The 27,980-nt window shown below is 40.4% G+C and overlaps 1 protein-coding gene across 1 annotated transcript; it reads left to right on the forward strand.

The window, feature by feature from the left end:
• On the forward strand, positions 1–27,924 carry LOC119720370 (ribonuclease P protein subunit p30-like). The gene is made up of 9 exons (XM_038190026.1): positions 1–186; positions 2,701–2,771; positions 4,838–4,900; positions 6,038–6,112; positions 7,156–7,311; positions 24,872–25,018; positions 25,305–25,342; positions 26,016–26,095; positions 27,262–27,924. Exons 1-9 carry the CDS (start codon positions 36–38, stop codon positions 27,549–27,551), a joined length of 1,071 nt encoding a protein of 356 aa, XP_038045954.1. The 5' UTR covers positions 1–35; the 3' UTR covers positions 27,552–27,924.
• The last annotated feature ends 56 nt before the right edge of the window (positions 27,925–27,980 follow it).

A 27,980-nucleotide genomic window follows, 5' to 3' on the forward strand; every position in this document is an offset into this window, starting at 1 on the left:
CGCGATAGAGGGCGCCCTAATACAAACAACTGCACATGCACGTGCACCGTACCACTACCACAGTACCAGTATTCCAGTATATTAATAATAATAGGGAGTTTGGAAAAATGGACACTTGTGATCTACACTTACTCGGAAACAGCGACGAAAATGCACTGAAACTATCCCTGCAGTGTGCTGCCAGGCGTAAGTGCAGCCAATTTGCAATAATGGTCATTTATTACAGATATTAAATTAATGGAAAGAATGTATCCAGCAATGTCTAGTTAAGTTCTAGCTAGCTGGAGTTACCCAGCCCTGAGTTTTATCATTGGGTTGTCACCTAGATGACAACCCAATGATAAAACTCAGGGCTGGGTAACTCCAGCTAAGTTCTAGCCCCAAATGTGGCCAGTTTACTGGACTGCCTCTATGTTTACGGAGGCAGTCCAGTAAACTGGCCACATTTGGGGCTAAGCAATGTCCAGAGACGCCCTCGCAGCAGACCTGGCAGACCAGACAACTGTCATGACTGTAGGCCTAGCCATGGCTGAGCTTGAGTATTTAAACTCCAGCTTAAAGGGAATATACATCATTTGCTTTTGCTGTAATTTTCAGAAATGGATGGAATTGGGGGTTGGAAATATATAGCAAATATAGTTACACCATGGTTACACTGACTTTTTTGAGGTTTTGGGTTCGAAAATGCTATAAAAACCAAGAAAAACAATCATTTTCCTGTAGTCTGGTTCCCTGACTCCATATAAGAAGAAACAGAGCAGTTTACATACAATGGGGAATTGTAAAGTCAGGGAACCAGTCTAGCTGGCTTGTACCCGTTCATAATCATAGGTGTGTAATCGATTGCAAACAAGTGCGATGGTCAATTGGGGCCAGTAGGCCTATTTGAAAAAAAGCCAGTGTTTTCCAACGCTGGTCGGCCGACCAGCGTTGGAAATTGATACAAAAATGACACTTTTCTTGAACATGTTGAAAATGACAGTATACCAGGTGCCATGATTTTACAGGATGCTTTACACTGTCATTCACTAACAGTCCAGCAAGGTATTTCAAAATGATTTGGTAGTTTTATTTTTGATGTTTGCAAATGTTGTATTTTCCCTTTAACAAGTTCATCTGGAATTCAGATGTTCCTGATGAGCTTGTTAAGCTGGAGTTATCAAGCTAAGTAAACTGACTAGTGTTGTGGAGTATGAATGAGCAAACTGATGAGTATGACTGAGTCAAGAACATTGTCCACAAAGTACTAAGTTAAAGGGACACTAGGTCCTGAAATCCCCGAAAAGGTTATGTTTTGGATTGTTTACTTAGCCTATTTCAAACATTCTGGTTGAAAGGAAACCAACCTAATGTCTTACCGCTCCCGAGAAAAGACGTAAAAAAACCCGCTTGTTTACATCGGACATGACGGAGTACGAATACGTTTTTCGTGTCGTTCTCATGTACGCTATACACGGTGTGTGTCTCGGGAACAGTGCGCGGTGACCAATCACCAATGCAAAAAAATGTGGTTTCTTCAACGTCCGCAAAAGGCGAACACTTTACGCGTACGAATGAAATCACTAACTAGCATCCAAACAGCTCGAATTTATGGGGTCGCAAAAGTGGACCCCGAAATTCGTTCTCGCACGCATAATACAGGAATAACACAAAAACGCCCAGTTTTGAAAGGATAGTTGTGTGGATGTTTATATCCTACTTTTAAAAGTTATTTCCGATTATCATCATCTCGTTCAAAGCGCGTTTTGTAGCCCAATCTGGCTGTTCCAGGACCTAGTGTCCCTTTAAGTAGGCCCATTTCCTAGCAAAATCATATTTATGTTTGATATTGGATATTCATGAGCGAGAACTAGGTACTGTACTTTGCCCCCGTCCAGTGAAGGCGATCGCTACATACATTTATTTAAGATAGTGGATATTTTGCCGGAGGTAATGCCGGCAAGCTACATGTAACGTTTACTAAAGGTTTGCCGGCGGCAATCCATATCAACAGAGGGCGCTGTACTCTTTAAGATCGGGCTGAATTATAAGAAGTATTAAATTCCCACCAACGGTTGTTTAGCACACTTGGCCAAGTGGATAAGCAACGGATCTCATGAGCGGGAAGACCCGGGTTCGATCCCGATCCCTGCTGACGACATTTTTAAGGTTTTTTTCCCCCATCCCCCAAAATAAGAACTTTCATCTTTTATTATTTTAACATGTCTCAAACATTTTATTGCAGAGTATTACATTTTCTTTTCAGATTTGTGGCTCTGGAGGATTTTTTTTAAAGGGAAATAAAGTCCGAAATTGTAAAATGGTCTGATTCCCATCTTGAGGATACGAAGTTACAATGATAGTGTTGGCATGGAGCCAGACTAAAATTTGTCTCCGGAAAATGTCTTAGTACAAAAAAATAGTACTTGCGCACTCACGGTACATTGAGCTGTGATCGCCATCTTTATTTTCGTGTTGCGTTTTGTCGTCATTTTACCCCCTCAATTTCCCTCAAAAATTAAAACCCTGCCCTTTATCTATGACATACTTGCATGTTCTTAATGTCGCCAACTAGTTTGGTAGATAAAATAATTTAAAAGTGGATTTGTTCCCTTATAGGAACCGGGCCCGTAAATACACGATCGCCGTTAAAAAAAAGTAAAGAAATAAACTTAAATCTTAAATTTCCTAAACAAAACCATTTTATTTTTGGGTCTGCAGTGGGGTATGGAGTTGTTGCAATTGGCTACAACTGCCCAGTTCAAGAGAAACAAGGCGGCGACAAAAACAAGGTGAGATTTCTGTGTCGGTGTGAATACTTCTGTTAGTATCCAGAACTAAAAAATAGTGGTGGGAGAAATCAGAGATTTCAAAATCCGGTTATCCTAATTTTTTTTCACACCGAATAACGGTTATCCGATTTCACCGGAAGTTCTTATTTATGCCAACAAATAGTCATGATATGACAACAAATGGTGACAAATGAGGTGTCTCATGCTTGCCCTCCATAGTGATTGGATATACGTACATTAGTCCGAGTAACTAGGACTCTACGAATCACCTTTTTTAACATTTGGAGATGGTCGGGCGATAGTAGGGTCCTAGGATCTTAGATTACATGGCGATACCAATAACCTATTTTGACCATTTTCACTCGTAACCCTATTAAAAATCTTCAGATTTCACCCCAAAACAGTCCTCAAACTGCCTGATGCAAATGGTGGTGGTTAGGTTCACATACCTTTGGGAAGAAAAGAGAAATTTCACCTTCAATTCGGGAAACATCCTTGTCACACACGCCTTGTTGGGGGCTGCCATTTTAAATTCAGGAAAAATTGACTAGCATCAGACAGACCAATCACAGGGCACTTTGGTTGGTCACCTGGATTGGTGACCAATCAAAGTGCCCTGTGATAGGTCAGGTGACCAATCAAAGTGCCCTGTGATTGGTCTGTCTGATGCCAGTCAATTTTTCCTGAATTCAAAATGGCAGCCTCCAACAAGGCGTGTGTCACAAGAATGTTTCCCGCATTGAAGGTGAAATTTCTCTTTACTTCCCAAAGGTATGTGAATCTAACCACCACCATTTGTATTTTCAATTCCCACTGAAGCCTTCAGTGGCGCATCAGGCAGTTTGAGGACTGTTTTTGGGGTGAAATCGGAAGATTTCGATAGGGGGTACGAGTGAAAATGGTCAAAATAGGTTATTGGTATCGCCATCTACTCTAAGATCCTAGGACCTACTATCGCCCAACCATCTCCAAATGTTAAAAAGGGCGATTCGTAGAGTCCTAGTTACTCGGACCACATTTGCATGTAATTTTGCAGGATCAATGACCACTTGGCCTTTACAAAAAAAATCCAGAGTTGTAAAGTTGAAAAAAAGAATGGTAGGAACTCTCTGATAAGTTGAATGGGTAGGCTATTCCAAGAAGACCACTAGCAAGTGAATGTAGTTACACTTGGAGGCTACGGAGCAAATTGGGAGAATTGTTCCAGTTGTTTTCTTTAGCTGTGTCACAAAAAAAAGGAAGCCTTATTTTTTTGTAAGGTAGGTTTCGAATATCCGGATTCTAAAATCGAAACCAAATAGTGGGATTCAATCCGAATTTAAAAAAATCCTGATTTAAGTCCCACCACTAATAAATTAGTATTAGTTTTAAAAATTGATTTCTGTTATAGGCCTAGTATTTTTATTTTTATGCTGCAAATAAGGTCCTGATTTCAATCTGGAGTTGAAGCCTGCACAAAATTGAGCTTGTCATTACAAGAATTGTTCGACCATAAGATGAAGAAATTTATAATGTTTTTTTTTTTTTCAATTTTACTCATTCAGTCATCTAGCCCCATTGGACTTCCTCTGTATTGCATGCCAAATTTCCTGAAAAGTTGTGTTCCTTGAATTGAAATCTAGACTGTTTTCCTCGCCTATTGTTTGCTATGAAAAACTAACTTCCACACCTGTAATTTTCAGGGAAAATATGAAGAGAGTTTATTTGCAATTACAGCAGGATTTTTCTCAAGGTCATGGGTCATGTTCATTTGACCTTTGATTTTGCCTCGTTTTTAACCAGGTTAGTAGCTTTCAGATAGCGGATATCAAGTGAAAAAGAAATCAAATTCGGGAAAACTCAACTTGTCGAGAAATTTAGCAGGCATCATTGTGTTGCTGTAAATACTGAGAAAGTCCAGTATTTGAGAAAGCCCGGAGATTTCAAAATTTGGAAAGATCGTTAATAAGAACAAAGGTACATGTATATACTTTCGGACAATGGATAACTCGAAAACGTGTGGTCTATTATGATCATGCAATTGAATTTCTAGGTGTACAATTTTTACTGTTTTTCAAAATGTTTAGGTGAAACTCCCAAATGCACCTGCTGCTGTTAAGCTAGATGGTCAGACCAAAGCGGCTGTGGGGGTAAGTATTCAAATATCTAGCCAAGCTGTCAGCATTCATCTAAAGTGGAGGGATATTTTGTTTGTGGATGGATTTTTACTACACTTTTCTTCGTGTTTTGGTTCATAATCAGAATTTGGGGAGAAGGCTTGATATTTTGCCCCCTACCATGCCTACCCTCTCCAAATTAGAACGTGTTTGGAGACCTGTCATTTCTGCAAGAACCGTCTTAAAGAGGTTGTGGAATGCTCGAAGACATTTCCGTCATTTTTCGGGTATATGTAGCTTAAGGTGTGATGAAATATAAATGACTATTGCGTTTGTCATGAAATGAGTACAAAAGGTACTTTTGAGAGCTGTTTTTTAGGTCCCGTTTCGACACGAACGTTCAATTTGTGTAAGAGTCGTCGTTGGGGGCAGCAAACAACACGTAGTAAATCGTGACGTAATAAACAGGACTCGTTTATACTACGCTGCATAGGGAGTCCTGTTTATTACGTCGCGATTTACTGTGCTTTGTTTGCTGACCCCAACGACGACTTTTACACAAATTGCACGTTCGGGTCGAAACAGGACCTGAAAAACAGCTCTCAAAAGTACCTTTTGTACTCATTTCGTGACAGACACAGTAGTCGTTTTTATTTCATCACACCTTAGGCTACATATACCCGGAAAATGAGGGAAATGTCTTCGAGCATTCCACAACCTCTTTAACTTGACATTGGTCATCAAAGCAATGAAGTATTTAGAACACTTTTACAGCATTTGAATCACACACAACAGGGCCAGATCCAGGAATTTTTGCAAGGGGAGGGGGTTCAGGCCTGTCAGATTTGCTTATATATAGAATTGTTGATGACACGCGGACATGAGAGAATATGCAGCACATTGTTACGGATGCAATAATTATAATAATTTTTTTTGGGGGGGGGGGGGTTGTCAGAAGGGGCGGGGAGTGGCTTTAACCCCCCCCCCCCTTCTGGATCTGCGCCTGCACACCAGCTAAGATACATGCGTGGAGCAGTCTCTCTAGGATGGACTTTTTTTCTACGGTGTCGTTTGCTGGATTCATGCCAGTGGACGGTTTTGTATTTTGAGTGAATCTTTGTTTTGCCTGTTTTTTTTTTCGAAGTGATGTTCCTTTTTTTTCCCAAACAGGTACAATCAAAAGGTTTCAAACAGTTGTCACGGGTGAATATGGTGTTATCAGAAGGCTCAGAAACACACAAATTGGTGAGTAAAAATGGGTAGAATTCATCACTTTTATAAACGCTGTCCGTTTACAAGACCAAATCGGAAGGTACTTCCTGTGGGATAAACTGTTCTTACTTCCGTGGGATTAAACCCCGCTCCGATCATGGTGGATTGCAACATGGATAGGCAAGACGACAGTTTGAGAAGGCCTATTTGAATAAACTGTGGGAAAGACAAGCGTATCTCACTGTTTCTGTGTTACTTGTGGCCTGATATAGGATTTGAGTGTTGACTTTTCGGGCATTCGAAGTTGGGCAGGGGAGAATTAGAAAAGGTTCATCACATGTTTAAGTATCCTATTTGTAACTTTACCAGCCTGCTACTCTCCCAATTGTGGCCCCCATCCATTTTTGTGTGTGTGTGGTGCAAGATTCCATGAACTTTATATCAAAAGTTAACCCTAACCGCCCTGGATCCTTCAAAATCCTCTTTGTCAAAGTGGAGGAATTTGGAGGAATGTGGTTACATAGCAAAAGTGCGTCACTGATTTCGTAGGATCTTTGTCAAGGTCTTGGGCCAGACCTTGTGTTGGTTTTTGCTCAGCCATGCATAGATATAGGCCTGGATTATGCTTGAAATCCTCCGTACTGCTCCAGGATGTCACTGGCCAAGCCTCAACATATTGACAGTCACTGCAGCAGGATTTTGCAGGATTCAGGCAGTGGTCACCCCTCCACGGACCATATTTGGAATTTGCAGGGTTGAGGCTATAGGATATTTTTTCATGAGGCCAATTGGAGGATTTTGCAGGATTGAGGCTACATCCTAGCAAAAAGGCCTAGGGAGTTAGGGTTAATCAAATATAAACATTTTTTTCCACCATACAATATCTCCAAAATTTGACCATGTCGCGTCAATTTGACATCTTACATATATACAGCAACACTCCCTCGCATCAGATGGCTTCCAGCCCCCTCCCCCCCCCGCATGTTTTTTTAAAAAGAATATTCCATACGGGCCTGTATTGACTTATGATCGTCTCAGTTTACAGCTTTGCCTCCCCCCATGTTTTCTGCTTTCAGAGGCAGGACAATATACAGTCCTATGACCTGCTAGCCGTGCAGCCGACCACAGAGAAGATGTTCCACATGGCTTGCACCAAGCTGGAGATTGACATCGTCTGCGTGGACATGACCGAGAAACTTCCATTTTACTTCAAGAGAGTGGCGATAAACGCTGTAAGTGTCACCGTTGCACACCCAGGATTTGCAATCCGAGGGGTGCAAAAACTCCCCCAGTATTTTCTTGATGACTCGACCTGGGTTGGGGATGGACCTCATTTGGCGCTAAGGCCCCCTTTACACACGGCTGCGACCTTTGTACCACCTATGAGCGACCAAAAATTGGCCAGGACGCTCAATGGTCGCCTAAACCCAGAAAATCCTGTTTCTATGTACAATGTACATGTAACTGCCCCAGCGATCCTTATGCCTCCCTTGAACCACCAAAACTGCAACTTTCGGGCATTTTCATGTCGAGCTACGAACTACCTGTGTGTCCTCTGAGCCACTTGCCTGCCTCCCTTGTGCTTCCCCTGTGCAACCTATGGCCATGGTGGCTCAAGGGTTCCCGTGGTCGCTGAATGGAGGCATAGCGGTCACCACAGTCATCGTTCAATGTACACTATTGGTCGGCCAAAGGAGGCACAAGGGAGGCAGAAGCATCGCCCAGATTGACGGTAAAATTTGCAACAGAACGGATCTATTACGTAGCAATCATTGGCCGACCATTGCGCATCCATTCTGCAACCACGCCAATGCTTGTGCCTCCCTTCTGCCTCATTTGAGCCACCTTTGAGCAACCAACTTCCTCGGTGACCTTTGTGCGACTGTTTTGAACATGTTCAAAAATTTACGGCGACCATGGCTTCCATGGCGATGTCTGAACATCCTGTGTACCACCTTGAACGACCTAGGCAACCATTCGCCCTCCTTTTAGCCTCCAACAGCGACCTGGCCAGTTTTATGGTCCCACAAGGGAGGCCCAAAGGTTGCAGCCCTGTGTAAAGGGGGTCTAAGCAAGCTGTTTATGATATTTGCTGTGCACTGTGTATTGTTGATCTCCATTTGGGCAGTTTCTGTTATTACTAGTGTCATGGTCACACACTATGAAAATGTACACGGTTAAAAATGCAGTTTGACGGTTAAAAAGCAAACCACCGCGTTTCAACCACAATTTAACCGTGTGCATTGAGTTTTAATCCTTAACCCCATTTTAACCGTGTTTCCACCGATCCCTCACACCCATACCACTTCATTGTTATGCAGTACTAATCCTCTCGCCGCCCGCGCTCTGGCCAAACAAAGGGTCACTCATTTTAACCGTGTGTAAAACCATGCTCTGTAAACCGCAACGTACCGTTAGGTAAGACTTCTTGACGCCTTTATTATATCCAATTAAAGCGTGTCAATTGTAATTATGTCAATCACCTGGTAAAGTCTGCGTGTTCGCTAGGTGCTAAACGGTCTTTTGTTGCAATTGTTGGTCTTGAACAACGACTGTGTTGATGGTCCACATAATTTGAAGGGTATGAGACCGCTACCAAACCGCGCGTCCAGGGGTAAGTAGATGGCCTGATTATCTTAGAAAGGCTTAGTTGTAATTTATGAATGGCATGTTTTTTTTCTAAACAGACACGAATTGTTGCGCCAATGGGCCGCACTGGCATAATGGCGAACCTTTAGGCCAACAAAACAAAAAAACACCTTTGGTTCGGGTCACCCGACCGACCCCATTTTTGAAAGCGATAAATGTGACCCACACAATTGTATGGGTTTATTAGAGAACAAAACTATTACTATATCGACTTCCGATCAAAATTGGTCAAAATCGCCGACCGCCAAAATGATTTAAAGTCATTATCAGCAAGTGAATTTGTTTTCTGTCTTATTATCCAAAAGAAAACATCGTGTTATAGTTTGAATGTACTTCAAAACTTCGTCAATGCAGTCCAAAAAGTCTGGTCGTGTGTACGTCTCATGTTCCTGTGCGTGCGCCATGCCGGGGCGGGGGTTACGAGCGAAGTTCTGAGCTAGCTAGCTGTACAGCAGCGCGGTATTGCGTGACAGGGGAAATTCCCACGAAAATGTCCGTGCCTATACAAGCAATTCTATTGGTTGACCGCGAGTTACACGGCCGTACAGACTTTCGAGCCTAGGGACGTCATGCATCATGGAAACCGATTTTTGATGAAATTGTTGTTTGAAATTGTGGCAGAAATCATGGAAACAAAGTGTCCTAACGATCATTTTTTAAAACTAAACGCTTTCAGGTTGCTGAAAGCAAGTCTTTGTTGACATCGCGTTAGCCAATAGAAAAATTCGTTATGCTATATCATTCTACAATGGCCACGAGGTTACGACTTCACTGCGGCGTACGTATACGGCTCTCGTGCACGTGCACGCAAGACGGCAATATTTGCTCTACACATCGGAGAATGCGAACATTTTCCAAAAAAACAAAAACAGGAAATTTCTTTCAGTGGAATCTTAAAATGACATTCAAGGAATTCTTTGTGAAAATCCATAAAGCCCCCCCCCCCCCCCCCCAAAAAAGTCTCCGGTTTCTGGTATGCGCGTTGCCGTGGCCGGCCATGCGCGTCGGCAAAATCAAACAGTTTTTTTTTTAATGAAAAAAAAATGTCTCAAAACAGCCAAACTCACTGGTTTGACTGAAATCCTGCTGCTGCACAATTCTAACGTGTTTTTAGGTAGGGTTATGATCGAGAATAAGCTTTATGTGGCCTCTCTGGACTCCATATATTTGCACTAAGTTTGCAGTCGGGCACCATTTGCAGTCATCAGCCGACATTTGAAGCAAAAAAAATCAGGTAAAAAAAAAAAAAAAGCCCCGTCGCCGTACCACTTTTTGGGCAAGCTCCATACCAGAACCGGAGACTTTTTTTGGCCTAAGTTGACGACGATTTTTTAATTGATATCGCCGCAAGAGTCCAACCTGACGAACCATGGAAAAGCGCAAGCGTAGTCTAGAGAACGTCGGCACGACAGTGGTTGAAAATTGTCCCTTGCTCCGTGGTTGATGAACTTCCGAACGTCTTACGATAAAACCTGTCTCCAAACTCATCTCAAAATACATAGATTGTGGACCAATTAAACGTACATGTATTGGCTCCCGAGAAAAAAAATAAAATAAAATGTCATGCCGACCGACGACTCAATAGTCGCAGTGTTTACGATTTTGTGACAGGAGTACGCACATTGTTTGAAGTCTCTCTACTTTTCCACTCAGGATCACAGATGGAAAACTTGTGGGCATTATTTTGGTCGTTCTGGAACTACACTGTATATCGTTCCGATCGTGCTACTTCGGCTCTCGTGTATCTCCGCGTTGCGGCGGCGTGCAGCGGTCTTCAATTCATGCACCCCAAGTGGTACTATGTGGGTTTTTTTGCAAAATGTTCCCATATAAGGTATGTGCACGTGTTTTTTTATGTACATCTGTGGTTCAATGACACGATCCCAGAGAAAACACTATTTTATTTTTTTTTTGCAAGCATTGGAAATCTTTTGACGTGAACTTTTCGTTACAACCGTAGGCCTACGCAAGTTTTGCGAACTCCAAGTTTTTTTGCGAGATTCCGCAGGTAGCCAATATTTTCAGACTACATTTGGAAGGACTCCCGGTGTAGCGTGAATATCCGACTCCATGAAATGTGGACTCTTTATTAAGAAAAAGGTCCTTGTTTGAGAAGAGAGAGTGACCTGTCACGTGTGAAGGATTAACCAATAATAGGGTTCCGATTTTCACAGCAGTCGGATTTTCACATGACACCGGCACAAATACAAGAAACTAGCTTCTTCTTTTTTTTATAAAAGTTTGGGTTAGAAATACTTTATAAAAGTCAGAGGTAGAGGTTCAGACTGTGAGTGCGTTTGGGCATAGAGCAAGGACGGCGACGACACGACAGCGTGTTTCCCAGCCTCCCGCGCCGGGCCTCTGCGTTTAGAGGCCGGCCGGTCAAGCTGTCCGTACGTGCACTGGTTGGGCGGCACGTGCGGTTCGCTGTTCGCATTAATTGTACGTACGAATAATTTCTCATCATTAAGTGATCGGACATCCAGTGATTGGGAGTTGCTGTTTTATTTGTCATGCATCTAGGATTTGGCAAGGACAAGTGGCATATGAAGATGTTTGCAGATATTAATAACGTTAATTTAGAAATTCGTTTGGGAACTTTTTCAAAGATTTAAACTGAAATTTATTAATGATATATTTATATTCGCACCCAATCATTTGTAAAAGAAATTACGTTTGTTATTGCAAAAAGTTCTGTTCGATAATAAATAATTGTGACATTTTAAAGAAAAAAAAATCGTTTTGGAAACTTGATTAATTAATTCAAATTTGTTTAGCTTCCATTTAAAAAAAAAATTACACTGATTTAATTCATTATATTGTCATATTCGCCCCCAGTATTCGTTAAAGAAACTGTTTGCTTTTGTTCTGCCATGATGTTTTGCCAAGAAGTTTTTGTTGAAGTATTTGTGAAGTTCGCGGGCGATAAGCTCCTTTTGTTAATTCAGAATAAACTCCTATTGTATTTTCTCTCTTTTACCTTTTAAGTGTATTTCTATCCGATTAATACCTGAAGCAATCTTTGAAAACTATAGCTTGTTTTGCTAGAAGTTTCGTCATAGTCTGACTTATTTAAAATGACACGGGATGGGAAAATAAAGTCCGAGAACCTTGTGCGCACTAGCGAAAAAAAACCTGCCGGATGGACTGGGAGCTAGTCGAAAAGCCCACATGCAAAGTAGTGTGGTTCCTCTTGTTCCATGGCATATCATAGTAGGGACTTAAGTTCAGGCTCCAGACAATATGGCTAAAGCTCCTTTTTTTTAGAGACTTTGGAAAACGGAGTCGGTCGATTTGGCTACGTTTAGTACTTATCGATATAGTTTTAGCATGGTGTTAGAGAGTTTATGGAAAGAAAAAAAATAAGTACATGGTTACACGTCGGGATAGTTGTGTAAGATTTCAGAATCTAATTTTATTGGGATCGTGGTGTCCATCACGATGCCGATCGCGATGAATGGTGTACATGCATGTATTGCATGCACTGTTGCAGTGCAACACCGGCGATGTAGGCCTACGTGTACTGTGTTTTGTTCACCATGGTCCATGGTTTGAACATCAACGAAAACTTATAACACAAATCTGAGGCTGGCGCATTAGCAGATAAGCGCAGTGCTAAGCGGTAAACATTGTTGGAAGGTTGGGTACATGCATGACATTTTGGTCAGTTGTTTGTAGGCCTAGACTAGTCATAGTATTTACATCATTATGCCAAGACCGGTTTGCAAATTTTGGGGGAATTGTTTCTATATAGTGTTTTTGTTGATATCAAACGCTTTTCCTTGATGCAGCACTAAACAAGAGCGTGTTTAAAATGAAATTCCCTCGACATAAACCAGGATGTCGCAATATAACTTAAAAATCATTGGTCTCATTGAAGTTAGAACATCATTCTTAATAGGGACTCTTTGACCAAATGTTTTCCCCGGTCAGTGGGAATGTGCAGCAGGCGCGGATCCAGACGGGGGCACACCCGGCCCGTGCCCCCCCTTTTCGCAACTTTTTTTTTTTTTTAAGAGTCGTCTTAGGGCTGGCGGGCATTAAATACATTCCTTTGAGAACATGGCTGTCTTTTTCGTTTTTGAGGAGTCATTATGGCGGGAGGACGGGCGGTTATCAAATCAATCGCTTTGAACATAACTATCATACATAATTATAAACAAAAATATACAATGTATAAGTTTTGAAGGTAGCCTGTCAATCATTGTCTCAAAATTTATTTCAAAGCAAGAATATATTTTTATAAGACACGTTTATTTCCCGGCTGGAATAGGGGGCACATTTAATACAGCACTTGCATTTAATGCTTCATGTCAAAATATATTCCAAAATATATTCTAGAGTAGAACATGTACCGGTACACGAAATAATGTAGGCCATGTGGGTTTTTTTAATAAATGAAGAATAAAATCGTCAATCCCTTTTTTATTTTCCCGACCTCAGAGAGAGATTTACGTCTGGTTCTCTAAATATTTTGTTAAAAGCAAAATGATTAAAAAAAACCTCGCCCGTTAAAGTTTGCACTCTAAGTTAATTCTTTTGTAGATTCCAGGGGAAATAATACGAATTATGCTCGGTTTTTCTTATTTTTAAATGAATATATCAGGATTAACAACATCCCTCAAATAATAGCGTCAAAATATATTCCAAAATATATTCTAGAGTAAAACATTTTCACAAAATAATGTAGGCCATGCGTTTAATTTTTTAAATACAAGAAGAATTAATCGTCATCCCTTTTATATTGTCCCGGCCTCAGATAGAGAGAGACATCAAATAAATAGGGGTTATTTTAATACGATTTAGTATGTCTTGTTCTCTCGATTTATTTTTAAAGTAAAACGATTTTAAACACCCTAGCCCATTAAGTTCTGAACTCTCCGTTAATTCTTTTGTAAATTCCAGGGGAAATCTTAATACGAATTATGCTTAGTTTTTCCTAATTTTAAAAGGAATACGAATAAGATCATCAACAGCCCTTTGACTTCAAACTTAATTTCAAAATGTATTCCGAAATAATTATATTCTAGAGTAACATTTACAAGAATAATGTAGGCCATGCAGTTTTATTTTTTAAATATGCGAAGAATAAAATCGTACTACGAAAAAAAGACATCGGGAGCCCTACATTTAATGAATTATTTGGACTTGGAATATCATCCCCCAATCGTGTATCTATGTGCATGTAGGCCTACACAACACGGAGGTGAAATTTCACGTTCAATTCAGTTTCCCACATTTTTCGCATAAAGTTTTCTACGAAAGCCCGTTAGTGCCATCGAATGTATAAATTGCTCTTTTGCAAGTATATGTTTGGTGAATCTTGTTTTTCGGATGTATATGTTTGTGGAATCTTGTTTTTCGGATGTATATGTTTAGCAAATCTTGTTTTTTGGATGTATATGTTTAGCAAGTCTTGTTTTTTGGATGTATATATTTGGTGAATCTTGTTTTTTGCAAGTATATGTTTCCCGAGTCTTGTTTTTTGCAAGTATATGTTTCCCGAGTCTTGTTTTTTGCAAGTATAAATTTGGCAAATCTTGTTTTTTGCAAGTACGTTTCGCGAGTCTTGTTTTTGTGAAGTCTATTTTTAGTATCAGTCTTGTTTTTTGGAAGTATATGTTTCCCGAGTCTTGTTTTTTGCAAGTATGTTTCGCGAGTCTTGTTTTTGTGAAGTCTATTTTTAGTAACAGTCTTGTTTTTTGCAAGTATATATTTCCCGAGTCTTGTTTTTTGCAAGTATATATTTCCCGAGTCTTGTTTTTTGCAAGTATATGTTTTCCGAGTCTTGTTTTTTGCAAGTATATGTTTCCCAAGTCTTGTTTTTGTGAAGTCTATTTTTAGTAACAGTCTTGTTTTTTGCAAGTATATGTTTCACGAGTCTTGTTTTTTGCAAGTATATATTTCCCGAGTCTTGTTTTTTGCAAGTATATGTTTCCCAAGTCTTGTTTTTTGCAAGTATATGTTTGGCGAGTCTTGTTTTTTGCAAGTATATGTTTGGCGAATCTTGTTTTTTGCAAGTACATGTTTGGCAAATCTTGGTTTTATATGCCCCGCGGCGAAGCCGACGGGGCATACTGTTTCCGCCTTGTCCTTCCGTGGGTGTGCGTGTGGGTGTATGGGTGGGTGTGAGTTTGTGTTACATACCCTATGTGGACTTGTGAACAAAAGAGGTCCACATAATGCAGGTTGTGTTAACCTTATGTGGACTAAGCCGTGTCCACATAAGGTTTTGCCCTTTCTGGAAAACAGGTTTAGAGGCATTTTTGGGTTAGGTTTATCTGTAGCAGAATGAAGAGAAACACTATAGGGAATCATAGAAAAAAGATTGGGTTAAAAGAGTTTTCACAGTTTAAGTAAAGTTATTTTTTGTACCGAGTTTTCCTACACGAAAACAAAGCAATGTCCACACTAGGTATGTAATGTAAGTCTGTGTGGGTGTGTGTGTGTGTGTCCGGACAAATCTTGTCAGCGCGATAACTTGAGAAATCCTTAACATATGAACTTCAAAAATCTTGTATTTATTCTGAGATCATAGGGATTAGGGATTAATTCATATAAAACCTTCAGAAAACACTAATGCTGTCAATGAACGTTCCATGTGACCAAGGTACATGTAAGTTGATGTTAAAAGAGTGGTGTTATGTCATGGGAATAGTCACGGTTGCGGGGCATTTGTGTTTTTAAACACAACTGACTTGTTTTAAGTCTGTTATAGCTGCGGTGTGCATCATGAGGACGCTGTTGTTTGTGATGAAAGCATAGCCATGCCGGTAGAGAGCAACCAATTAATTCGTTATTACTTCAATTTAGGCCTTAATTACGACGAAATAATTGCATCACTTCTCGCAAACAACAATATTATCATCAGCAAACGGCATCTTAACCGGAAACCGCGAGTTTTAGGTATTTTTCGGCGAAAAAGTCACACCGATATTGTAGACGTCGCCACCTTTATTGAAGGAGAGTTGCAAAAATGATCCGGGCAGCTGCATGGCTAGGGCCTATAGGGTGCACTGAACTAATTCAAGCGAGAATTTCTACGCCAGCTGATTAGCATAAAAAGTGCCCCCCCCCACAATTTCTTTTGAAAACGGAGACCGTTTGGATTTAAAAGCGGTGGAATTGTTTAAATATACCCAAGGATCAACTCCCTGGTTTTGGGGCTTCCATCGGAGGGTAGGCTTGATAAAATCACGGATGAAAAAATGGGTCCTTTTTGCCTGTGAAAGTGGAAGGGTGCCACTTGTAAAATGGCTACATGCAGGCTCGGGAACTATCACTTTTCGGGAGGTGATTTTATTTGGGTGTGAATATTTAAAAATGTAATTGGCTAATGTACTTAAAATTGAAAAGAAATGAAAAGATGAAAGACAAGACAATAATTTAATTTTTGTTTCAGAAACCCCAGTGATGTTGGCTTGCATGTTACTTGGGCCTGAACTTTGTTGATTTTACACTGTTTTCAATGGGGCTTGAATTAGTACAGTGGATCCCTATAGATGAATGCACTTGCAATGCGTTCAGAGTGGTATCAATATTGATAGAGAAACTATCAATATTGTCAAACTCGTTTTTTTAACAAAAAGTTAGCCGAAAATCGTTAAAACGGTCACCATGAGTACTAGCTAGTAGGACTATTCCAAAAATAAAAATAGGGGTGCAACAATTTTGTGTGGGGAGGAGCAGATCAGGTCCCTACATACTTCCTAAAAACAAGACTCGCCAAACATGTACTTGCAAAAAACAAGACTGTTACTAAACATAGACTTCACAGAAACAAGACTCGCGAAACATACTTGCAAAAAACAAGACTCAGGAAACATATACTTCCAAAAAACAAGACTGTTACTAAAAATAGACTTCACAAAAACAAGACTCGCGAAACATACTTGCAAAAAACAAGATTTGCCAAATTTATACTTGCAAAAAACAAGACTCGGGAAACATATACTTGCAAAAAACAAGACTCGGGAAATATATACTTGCAAAAAACAAGACTCGGGAAATATATACTTGCAAAAAACAAGACTGTTACTAAAAATAGACTTCACAAAAACAAAACTCGCGAAACATACTTGCAAAAAACTTGACTCGGGAAATATATACTTGCAAAAAACAAGACTCGGGAAATATATACTTGCAAAAAACAAGACTGTTACTAAAGATAGACTTCACAAAAACAAGACTCGCGAAACATACTTGTAAAAAACAAGACTCAGGAAACATATACTTCCAAAAAACAAGACTGTTACTAAAAATAGACTTCACAAAAACAAGACTTGGGAAACATATACTTGCAAAAAACAAGACTCGGGAAACATATACTTGCAAAAAACAAGACTCGGGAAACATATACTTGCAAAAAACAAGACTGTTACTAAAAATAGACTTCACAAAAACAAGACTCGCGAAACATACTTGCAAAAAACAAGATTTGCCAAATTTATACTTGCAAAAAACAAGACTCGGGAAACATATACTTGCAAAAAACAAGACTCGGGAAACATATACTTGCAAAAAACAAGATTCGCCAAACATATACATCCAAAAAACAAGACTTGCTAAACATATACATCCAAAAAACAAGATTTGCTAAACATATACATCCGAAAAACAAGATTCCACAAACATATACATCCGATAAACAAGATTCACCAAACATATACTTGCAAAAGAGCAATTTATACATTCGATGGCACTAACGGGCTTTCGTAGTTTTCCCCCTGTCTCTGAGAAAAAAATGCCCAAATAAAATGTCAGCTCCGAAAAACCTTTCCAGAGAATGATTGATAGCCGCATTGTTCAAATTGATACAATGCCACTCTTGTTCGTTACAAAGCATATACATTTGGGCTCAGCTGTAGGCCACCGAACTTTAAGGCCTTTGAGAACTTGCCGTCAGTAATTGGAAGATTCTTAAATGATAAACAGTGATGATAGTATCTCAGCCAATGAAATGAGCCGGTTCCCGGCAAATAAATATGCCATAGGTTGCTTTCATCACGGGCCGTCTGCTTTCATGAATATGACTTCCTTCAACGCGCAACTGGAGTGATTATCTATCTGAGCCACAGGTGCATGGCCGCATGCCCGTCACATTCCAACCTGGTTGCTTGGAAATACTGTTGCTAGGAGGCTCCCCTGTGATGCCTGGGACTGCCGGTTGCGTAGCCAGAAATCTTTTATGTGACTATTTTGAAACCTTGTATGTGAAAGCGGTAGCTCAGGAATGCTGCCGCTTTCGGGAACTTTGTGCTGGCAAAGTTTTTTATATTTTGGAAATTGGAATTTGGATGCAGTTTGCATTTCCGTTAAATAAAAGCTTTTTTTGTGTGTTTTCTTTTTAAGAAAATCGGAGGCCCCCCCCCCAAAAAAAAAATAAACGATTTTCCTCAGGCCTTGACATTTCTTGAAGTGATTCGACAACACTTGCAGAATGCAGACGATTCATTTCGTCTTAAATTATTTAGCCTGCAGACTTCAAAAGAACATGGAAAAAATGGTGGTTAAAGTGTATGCAAGTGTATATACAAATTAAGTATATATGACCGCAGTTACCACACATTATACTGGGACTCAAAAGTGAAGCCAATCACATCCGCGCGAGCTCGATTTACACCATAAACAAACCCACACACACACACACACAAACGGGATGATAATGTAGAAAATACGAATTGAACTAAAATCACCAATTACATTACATGGTAAAAGAAAGAAAATACCAGGAGAGGGGCAAAACGAAAAGGATATTATTAATGATGATGGAAGCAACAAAAAAAACCAAAAAAAATGAAACGACAATAACATCAACCAAAATGGGGTGGGGTGGGGGTAGGGGCTGCTTGGGGCCAAGGGCGGATCGGGGGGGGGGGGCAAAGGGGGCCATGGCCCCCCAAAAACAATTTTTTTTTTTTTATATATGACATCGCAAAAAAGGCAGGCAATGAGTACACCACCATCTTTTCCTCAAAAAAACATTGGTTAAAGTGGTCAGAAATTGCCTCAGATCGCACCACAGAGCATCTAGAATCCAATAATTTTTCGGGGCCCTTAAGCGGGCCCCGAACCCCACGCCGTAATTTTTTTGACCCACTTTTTTGGAGGACCAAATTTGTTTTTGCCCCCCCCCCCCCAAAAAAAAATTGTGTTCTGGATCCGCCCTTGCTTGGGGCAGGCTGTCCCCTAATGAAATTCAAATTATTTTATTTTCTTTGTTTGCAAGGCAAATTTTTGGGTAGAAATGTATGTTTTAATAGTAAACATGACTTTTTTTTGGCTCGCTCGCTCCGCTCGCTCGCAAAATTACATATTTCATTTTTTTTTTTCACCCGGGGGCTGTCATCAGCACCTTCTAATTTTGGGGTTTCTTTTCAGCTAACATCAACAGTGACTTTAAATTCTATATTTGATAGAAACAAAAGTATTATTAAAATTAAAAAATAAACATTGTGAATTTTGATCTTAATGGCTTAAAATACTCATGATGTAGGAGAGAACATATAAAATCGTAGAGCTTCCAGTGCCCTCAACCCTGCCTGCAAGGGATTTCGCGCTTCAGTCTCGTTATGTGTGCAACGCGCACAAAGTTTTTGTGCCCCCCCTTTTTGAAAATCCTGGATCCGCCCCTGATGTGCAGTTGTTGACTATCCACATGTGATAATGAAGAGTACTGGTCACTGCCTTTAATAAGTCCTTTGTCCCTTTACCCTCAGAATTTACCAGTTTATTATCCTGACATGCTAGAGGATTTGCATAGCTAATGAGGCCCCTTATCATCCGCCCATGGGTTGCACAGTACATGTATCTAGTCATCCAGTTTATGATGGGTTAATCCCTGGCTTAACCACACACATAACATAAAGCCAGTCTGAAGAAATCCTATTGTGCTGTGATTTCAAAAAAGTCACTGAGGTGTACTCATGGGTGTATCAACAACAAGTGTGTATATTGGTATAGTTCTGCATAATATTCGTGTGTTGTTTGATGCCTGTACATGTTTTTGTGCATGGTCAGGGAGTGTTTGAAAACTTTCAGTAATACATACATGTATATATTTTAACAGTTACTATTTCTACTTGTGTGCAAAAATGATAAATGAGGGCATTGGACACATCGCCAAAGCATAATATTGAAATTTTGCTTTTTGGACCTAAAATGAGAACCGATGCGTCAAATGTCACGAAACTTGATGCTAGATGTCGTAACCACCTCCCAAACAAGATATATTAAGAAAAATTTCCTTGTTTGAAAAAATAAAATTTTATGTGCAAAAATGATAAATGAGGGCATTGGACCCATCGCCAAAGCATAATATTCAAATTTTGCTTTTTGGACCTAAAATGAGAACCGATGCGTCAAATGTCACGAAACTTGATGCTAGATGTCGTAACCACCTCCCAAACAAGATATATTAAGAAAAAGGTCCTTGTTTGAAAAAATAAAATTTTATGTGCAAAAATGATAAATGAGGGCATTGGACCCATCGCCAAAGCATAATATTCAAATTTTGCTTTTTGGACCTAAAATGAGAACCGATGCGTCAAATGTCACGAAACTTGACGCTTGATGTCGTAACCACCTCCCAAACAACATATATTAAGAAAAAGGTCCTTGTTTGAAAAAATAAAATTTTGTGTGCAAAAATGATAAATGAGGGCATTGGACCCATCGCCAAAGCATAATATTCAAATTTTGCTTTTTGGACCTAAAATGAGAACCGATGCGTCAAATGTCACGAAACTTTACGCTTGATGTCGTAACCACCTCCCAAACAACATATATTAAGAAAAAGGTCCTTGTTTGAAAAAATAAAATTTTGTGTGCAAAAATAATAAATGAGGGCATTGGACACATCACCAAAGCATAATATTGAAATTTTGCTTTTTTGACCTAAAATGAGAACCGAGGCGTCAAATGTCACGAAACTTGACGCTAGATGTCGCAACCACCTTCCAAACAAGATATATTAAGAAAAAGGTCCTTGTTTGAAAAAATAAAATTTTGTGTGCAAAAATGATAAATGAGGGCATTGGACACATCACCAAAGCATAATATTGAAATTTTGCTTTTTTGACCTAAAATGAGAACCGATGCGTCAAATGTCACGAAACTTGACGCTAGATGTCGCAACCACCTCCCAAACAAGATATATTAAGAAAAAGGTCCTTGTTTGAAAAAATAAAATTTTATGTGCAAAAATGATAAATGAGGGCATTGGACCCATCGCCAAAGCATAATATTGAAATTTTGCTTTTTGGACCTAAAATGAGAACCGATGCGTCAAATGTCACGAAACTTGATGCTAGATGTCGTAACCACCTCCCAAACAAGATATATTAAGAAAAATGTCCTTGTTTGAAAAAATAAAATTTTATGTGCAAAAATGATAAACGAGGGCATTGGACCCATCGCCAAAGCATAATATTCAAATTTTGCTTTTTGGACCTAAAATGAGAACCGAGGCGTCAAATGTCACGAAACTTGATGCTAGATGTCGTAACCACCTCCCAATGAAGATATATTAAGAAAAAGGTCCTTGTTTGAAAAAATAAAATTTTATGTGCAAAAATGATAAATGAGGGCATTGGACCCATCGCCAAAGCATAATATTCAAATTTTGCTTTTTGGACCTAAAATGAGAACCGATGCGTCAAATGTCACGAAACTTGATGCTAGATGTCGTAACCACCTCCCAAACAACATATATTAAGAAAAAGGTCCTTGTTTGAAAAAATACAATTTTATGTGCAAAAATGATAAATGAGGGCATTGGACCCATCGCCAAAGCATAATATTCAAATTTTGCTTTTTGGACCTAAAATGAGAACCGATGCGTCAAATGTCACGAAACTTGACGCTTGATGTCGTAACCACCTCCCAAACAACATATATTAAGAAAAAGGTCCTTGTTTGAAAAAATAAAATTTTATGTGCAAAAATGATAAATGAGGGCATTGGACCCATCGCCAAAGCATAATATTCAAATTTTGCTTTTTGGACCTAAAATGAGAACCGATGTGTCAAATGTCACGAAACTTGACGCTTGATGTCGTAACCACCTCCCAAACAAGATATATTAAGAAAAAGGTCCTTGTTTGAAAAAATAAAATTTTATGTGCAAAAATGATAAATGAGGGCATTGGACACATCACCAAAGCATAATATTGAAATTTTGCTTTTTGGACCTAAAATGAGAACCGATGCGTCAAATGTCACGAAACTTGATGCTAGATGTCGTAACCACCTCCCAAACAAGATATATTAAGAAAAATGTCCTTGTTTGAAAAAATAAAATTTTATGTGCAAAAATGATAAATGAGGGCATTGGACCCATCGCCAAAGCATAATATTGAAATTTTGCTTTTTGGACCTAAAATGAGAACCGATGCGTCAAATGTCACGAAACTTGATGCTAGATGTCGTAACCACCTCCCAAACAACATATATTAAGAAAAAGGTCCTTGTTTGAAAAAAAAAAAATTTATGTGCAAAAATGATAAATGAGGGCATTGGACACATCACCAAAGCATAATATTGAAATTTTGCTTTTTTGACCTAAAATGAGAACCGATGCGTCAAATGTCACGAAACTTGATGCTAGATGTCGTAACCACCTCCCAAACAAGATATATTAAGAAAAAGGTCCTTGTTTGAAAAAATAAAATTTTATGTGCAAAAATGATAAATGAGGGCATTGGACCCATCGCCAAAGCATAATATTGAAATTTTGCTTTTTGGACCTAAAATGAGAACCGATGCGTCAAATGTCACGAAACTTGACGCTTGATGTCGTAACCACCTCCCAAACAACATATATTAAGAAAAAGGTCCTTGTTTGAAAAATACAATTTTATGTGCAAAAATGATAAATGAGGGCATTGGACACATCACCAAAGCATAATATTGAAATTTTGCTTTTTGGACCTAAAATGAGAACCGATGCGTCAAATGTCACGAAACTTGACGCTAGATGTCGCAACCACCTCCCAAACAAGATATAAGAAAAAAGGTCCTTGTTTGAAAAAATAAAATTTTATGTGCAAAAATGATAAATGGACCCATCGCCAAAGCATAATATTGAAATTTTGCTTTTTGACCTAAAATGAGAAATAAACAACACAAAATTTCAATATATTTTTAAGACATCGTGTTATTTTTGAACTACGAAAGCTATACAAACAATGGCCACAAAAAGTGATTAAAGCTTACCTTAAAGTATTTACGTTCGATAATTCTTAAAAAAATAATGGAAATATCAGGTCGTGCACACCATGATACACCCCGCAAGTCAAGTACGGGAAACTGGCCAACACTGTCATGACAAATATACGACCAGTACGACCTCGAAATAAATTCACGAACACGGAGAATACATACAAAGACAAGATTGATCAAGTTCCGTGAATTAACTTGCAAACAATTCCGTGTTTTCTTGGCATTTCATTTTCAGTCCGCCGTACTTGTAATATTGTTGATGTACCCTAACGTGGCGCGGCCCCTAACGTGGCGCACTTTTATTTTTCGCCTGTAGCGCCTAGCTAGAGCAAAAGTTTAAACTGAAATTTCACAGAGAGTGAAATTTCATCAAGTTCTAAACATTCCCGTTCATAAATCGCGAGTTTATTTACCCGCTACAAAGTTAAAAGAAAAAAATATTTTGGCGTGATTTTCCGATTTTATTTTCAAGTGCAAAGTGAACCCTTTGAAAATGCCCCGAAAAATAAGAAAATAATTTTCTGACAAACATCTGGCTGGGTTTGTAAGTAAAGATAATAATGATTTATCAGAATTTATCAAGTTTACAGAAATTCTTAAATGTTAATTTGGAATTTTCTGAGATTTATTCAAGTGCGCCACGTTAGGGAACACTCCGCAAATTTGTGCCCAATTTCCGGACGCGACCGTTTTTGCATTTCGGATTAAATTTTATGAAACTGAAATTGTTCACAGAGGTTAAATAACAAGCGTTAATAAGGTAAAAGTACCAGTATTTCACTGCATGAATTTGAAGTTTATCAACAAAGAGGTTTGGCAACACTACACGAGGAAAGTTGGGTAAGCTTCGAAGTGCGCCACGTTAGGGAACACGACTATACACCGCGCGGCTGGCATAGCGTGCATAGACTGGTTACCGCATTTTCATCATGCCTTCCTTGGCCCGGCGGTGCGGCGGGAACACGGTCATCGCACGTGTTCTTATCGTCACCGCGACATCGAATTGCGAACTCGTACCGTTAGGCCTAATGCAAAGCGAACCGAAAATAACGGAGGTAATAGGCTGAAAACAAGTTAGTAAGTAGGCGAACAAATTAATACCACCATTTTTGACACATGTTTTGTGAAGACAGAAAAGACAACATAATTTTTTTAATTAATTCGTTCATTTATTAGTATTATTTTTTTTAACTTGCCGAAACAATGTTTAGGGTAGCGGCTTAAATAAATAGGGTGGGCCTAATAGTAATAAAACTGTTCCGTCGTACGGACGCCTACAGCAGCGCGCTGACGGCTGCCGCCAATCTATACTCTGCGTCCGACCTCGATTGGAGGGGGATGAGCCGTTTATCGGAAATGAATGCGGGAATCAATGTGCCTGTTGCTAGCTTGCGCCACATCACTTGCAGCCGACTAAGGCAACAAACTTGTCAATCACAAACCGTTATGCACCATTACTTGATGAGCCATTAGCCACCTATTTGTTACAGGATTATCACCTTACACAAAGCACTTAGCCTGACCGTGCGGGATTAAAAACCGCAAAGGCAAAGCGCCCGAAAACAACCCCATTTTAACCGAGAAGCAAGACTGGATGTGAGGGATTAAATCCGCGAAACTGACCGCAGAGTTAATGAGCAACTCTGGAAGCCAAGTCCCGAAAAGACACCTGTTTTAACCGTGTACTTTTTGGTCCCATTATTTAACCGTGTTTCAATCGTGTGCCGGCACGGTTAAAATGTGTGGTTTCCATTTTTAACCGTCAAACTGCATTTTTAACCGTGTACATTTTCATAGTGACATTTGTCAAATCATGACTGTTTGATTTATGGGCAGGAAGGATCTGTTGCAGGTTCTTAGCATTTACATGTACATCCACCATGAATATTCCTAAAAGATCTGCTGATGTTGTTGATCAAACAGGCAATAGAGAGGGGCTTGTACTTTGAGATCCCGTACGCACCGGCCATCCGCGATTCGACGATGCGGAAAAACGTCCTCAGCAACGCCATGGCGTTGATCACTCTGTGTCGAGGCAAGAACGTCATCATCACCAGTCAAGCTACGAAGGTGGGCAAAATGGGCCGAATTTCAAGCCAGGCCCACTCCTGTTTAATCTTTTGCCAAAATTTGTCAAACATATTTCTCATCCCTCGTTGTTGTGACCAGAAGGTTTGACCTTTGTATGAGATGCGTGAACAACGTCAATTAAAGGAATGCCTTCGAATGATGGGCTAATCATTCGACTTGATACCGTATGATTTGTGAGGACTTGTGTTTACAGCTTCAAGTCCATGACTGACTCCAAACTGACTCATATTAAGCTCCTTTTCATTTGGATGATTTGTTTTTGTAGCCGCTGGAGATCAGAGGGCCCCATGATGTTGCCAACCTGTATCCTTTTCAAGCAGTATCATTAGCAGACGACCCTGTCATTAAAAAAATCCTCTGCCATCATCTTAAGTTTAGAAGATTTCCTTTGGTTGGGGGGGGGGAGGAAGGGGGAAGTGGGGGAAAGGGGGGGGGGGGGCGCCACAGCGATTGTGTGAAGCAGACTCTCTGTGCTTGAAGATAGCCAGGATTTTTTTTCTCGTTAAGCTGACCACCTCAAAATAAAACAGTGCGGGGGGGGGGGGGGGGGGGGGGGGGGGGGGGGGGGGGGGGGGGGGGGGGGGGGGGACACCATCGTGCTATAGGAGGCACTGCTCAATGCAGACAATATTGCATACCATTAGACAATAGGTGGCGCTCTTTGTTGTGGCAAGTAAACACAGCTGTGAAACACCTGTTTATTTTACACCACTGCGGACCTCCTGTGTACTAATGCAGACGTCTTAAGCACTCTACTACCAAATTTTCCAGGGTCAGCTGGCTGGTTTTCTACAATCGCTCACAAAGCACTGATCATACAGTGCTAATAACGCCGGAGAAGGGCGGAAACACAGTATTCAAATGTACATCTCCAGACACAAAAAGTCCATTTTATAGGTACTCTGAAACAGGTCGACTTAATTGAGGTATCAAGTTACAGAACTGACAAAAATGTTTCCTTAATGGCGAACCCCAGAGGCCTGCTGTTTGGGTTATCGGAACAAGAGGCCAAGAACGCCGTGTCTACAAATTGTAGAGCCGTACTGTACCATGCAGGTTGGTATGCCTGATGATACAGCATGATTTGAGGGGATTTGGGGCGAAATTACTAGTTTGGGCCCATTTGTACAACTTTCTGATGCAGATGGAGGGTGTCAAAATCAGCCAATTGCAACAGACCAGCAATTTCGCACATCTACCCCGAGAGTATAAATGTAGTTCTGATATGCTTGTGTGGGCCTCAAACAGTTCAGAACAGTCTGTGGTATGCCAATATACCATGCACTTGCGTAACTCTTTCAGTAAAGATGAAATTTCTTGTGGGCTTTCCTAAGAGAACAGCCTCCAGATTTTCTGTACCCGAAAGGCAAGCCTACTGTCTTGAGTCACCGACTGACTGGCCGACTCAGTGACTGAACAACTGGCTAACTGACACGTGTATAAATCAGCCCTAAGGCCAAAAAAAAAAGTCTCCGGTTTCTGGTATGGAGCTTGCCCCAAAAGTGGTGCGGCGACGCGGCTTTTTTTTTTTTTACCTGGTTTTTTTTTTTTTTTTGCTTCAAATGTCGGCTGATGACTGCAAATGGTGCCCGACTAAACTTGGTGCAAATATATGGGAGTCCAGAGAGGCCACATAAAGCTTATTCTCGATCATAACCCCACCTAAAAACACGTTAAAATTGTGCAGCAGCAGAATTCCAGTCAAACCAGTGAGTTTGGCGGTTTTGAGACATCATCTTTTATTGAAAAAAAAACTTTTTCATTTTGCCGACGCGCATGGCTACGGCGACGCGCGCGCATACCAGAAACCGGAGACTTTTTTTTTTTGGCCTAACCTCCTGGGGGTACTTTGGCAAAAAATCCTGCTAAAACGCAGCAACATGTAACACTTGTCAAAATGACCAGCCTGCTCCGTGTAGCAAGATCCATCCTGTCAAAGCTCCGGAGGCCAAACTGCATTTGAGTCTGTTGTCACCAACTGCAGCAGGATACAGCTGTGATATTGCTCAGTGGAACAAGTTGTCATTGTTTCAGAATTGGTCGTTTATGCACTGGTGTTGATGGCTCAATGCAGCAAGGCAACACAGACTTTTACACCAGATGCACTGTGTTGTGTCTGGCAGGGAAAGGGTGACATACTTTTTGGACCAGCTCGAATGGTCAACCCTATAAATTCTTGAAATCTTCTTGACATCAATTTTGCTTTTCTGTCCTCCCGTCAGCCACGAGACGGAACACCATCAAGTCCGTGATGTCGCTCCAGCAGATCGGAGACCTCTCGGGCAAAGACCGGTGGAAAGTAAAAGCAGGCCAGGAGGCGTGTGGTATGAGTATCCAGGAGGGGGGTGATCCCACAGAGGACGAGGGGTCAGGGGTCGTGGCCCAATCCCTTGAGGGGTCGGAGGGCAGGGCCAAAACCAGCAAGAGAAGGAAATCAAAGTCCAAGCGTAACAGCGTGGACGAACAGTCGGCAATGAAGAGAACGCGACAAGACTCGGCAGGTGTGGACTAAGGAAAGACTCTTAAGCTTCCGACTGTCGGAACGATTTTGGATGTCAGCTGATAGACTCCGTGCGTAAAGAGTAGAGGGCGCTTTTGTGACCACCTATGACAGCCCCAATGGGAGGGACACTGTGTGCGCACTGGTTGGCTCACGTACGGCAAGATGTACGCGTTAGGCGCCATCGGCAGTACTTTTTGAATGGTTCCTCCCAGCGGTCTCCTCCAACTCTCCCTTTGTAAACTATTGAGGGGGTTCTTGTGCTCCGAGTCCTTTGATCACAGCTTACAAAGCTTTTAAGGTAGCAGACCAGTAAATAAACTTGCATAGACCCCAATGGTAAATGCTCCCACTTCAAAAATTCGGGAAAATACTCACAACTCTCCAAGATGTTCGAGACACACATCAAATTAAAGCTAATTTCATCATCTTTCATTTTCT

This window comes from Patiria miniata, unplaced genomic scaffold (assembly GCF_015706575.1).
Source record: "Patiria miniata isolate m_02_andy unplaced genomic scaffold, ASM1570657v1 HiC_scaffold_9, whole genome shotgun sequence".
NCBI lineage: Eukaryota > Metazoa > Echinodermata > Asteroidea > Valvatida > Asterinidae > Patiria > Patiria miniata.

Coding starts and splice junctions, on each gene's coding strand:
- LOC119720370 (XM_038190026.1), top strand. CDS start 36: ATGCACGTGCACCGTACCACTACCACAGTACCAGTATTCCAGTATATT. Junction 6,113..7,155: donor GCTCAGAAACACACAAATTG/GTGAGTAAAAAT, acceptor TTCTGCTTTCAG/AGGCAGGACAATATACAGTC. Junction 25,343..26,015: donor CCCCATGATGTTGCCAACCT/GTATCCTTTTCA, acceptor GGCGAACCCCAG/AGGCCTGCTGTTTGGGTTAT.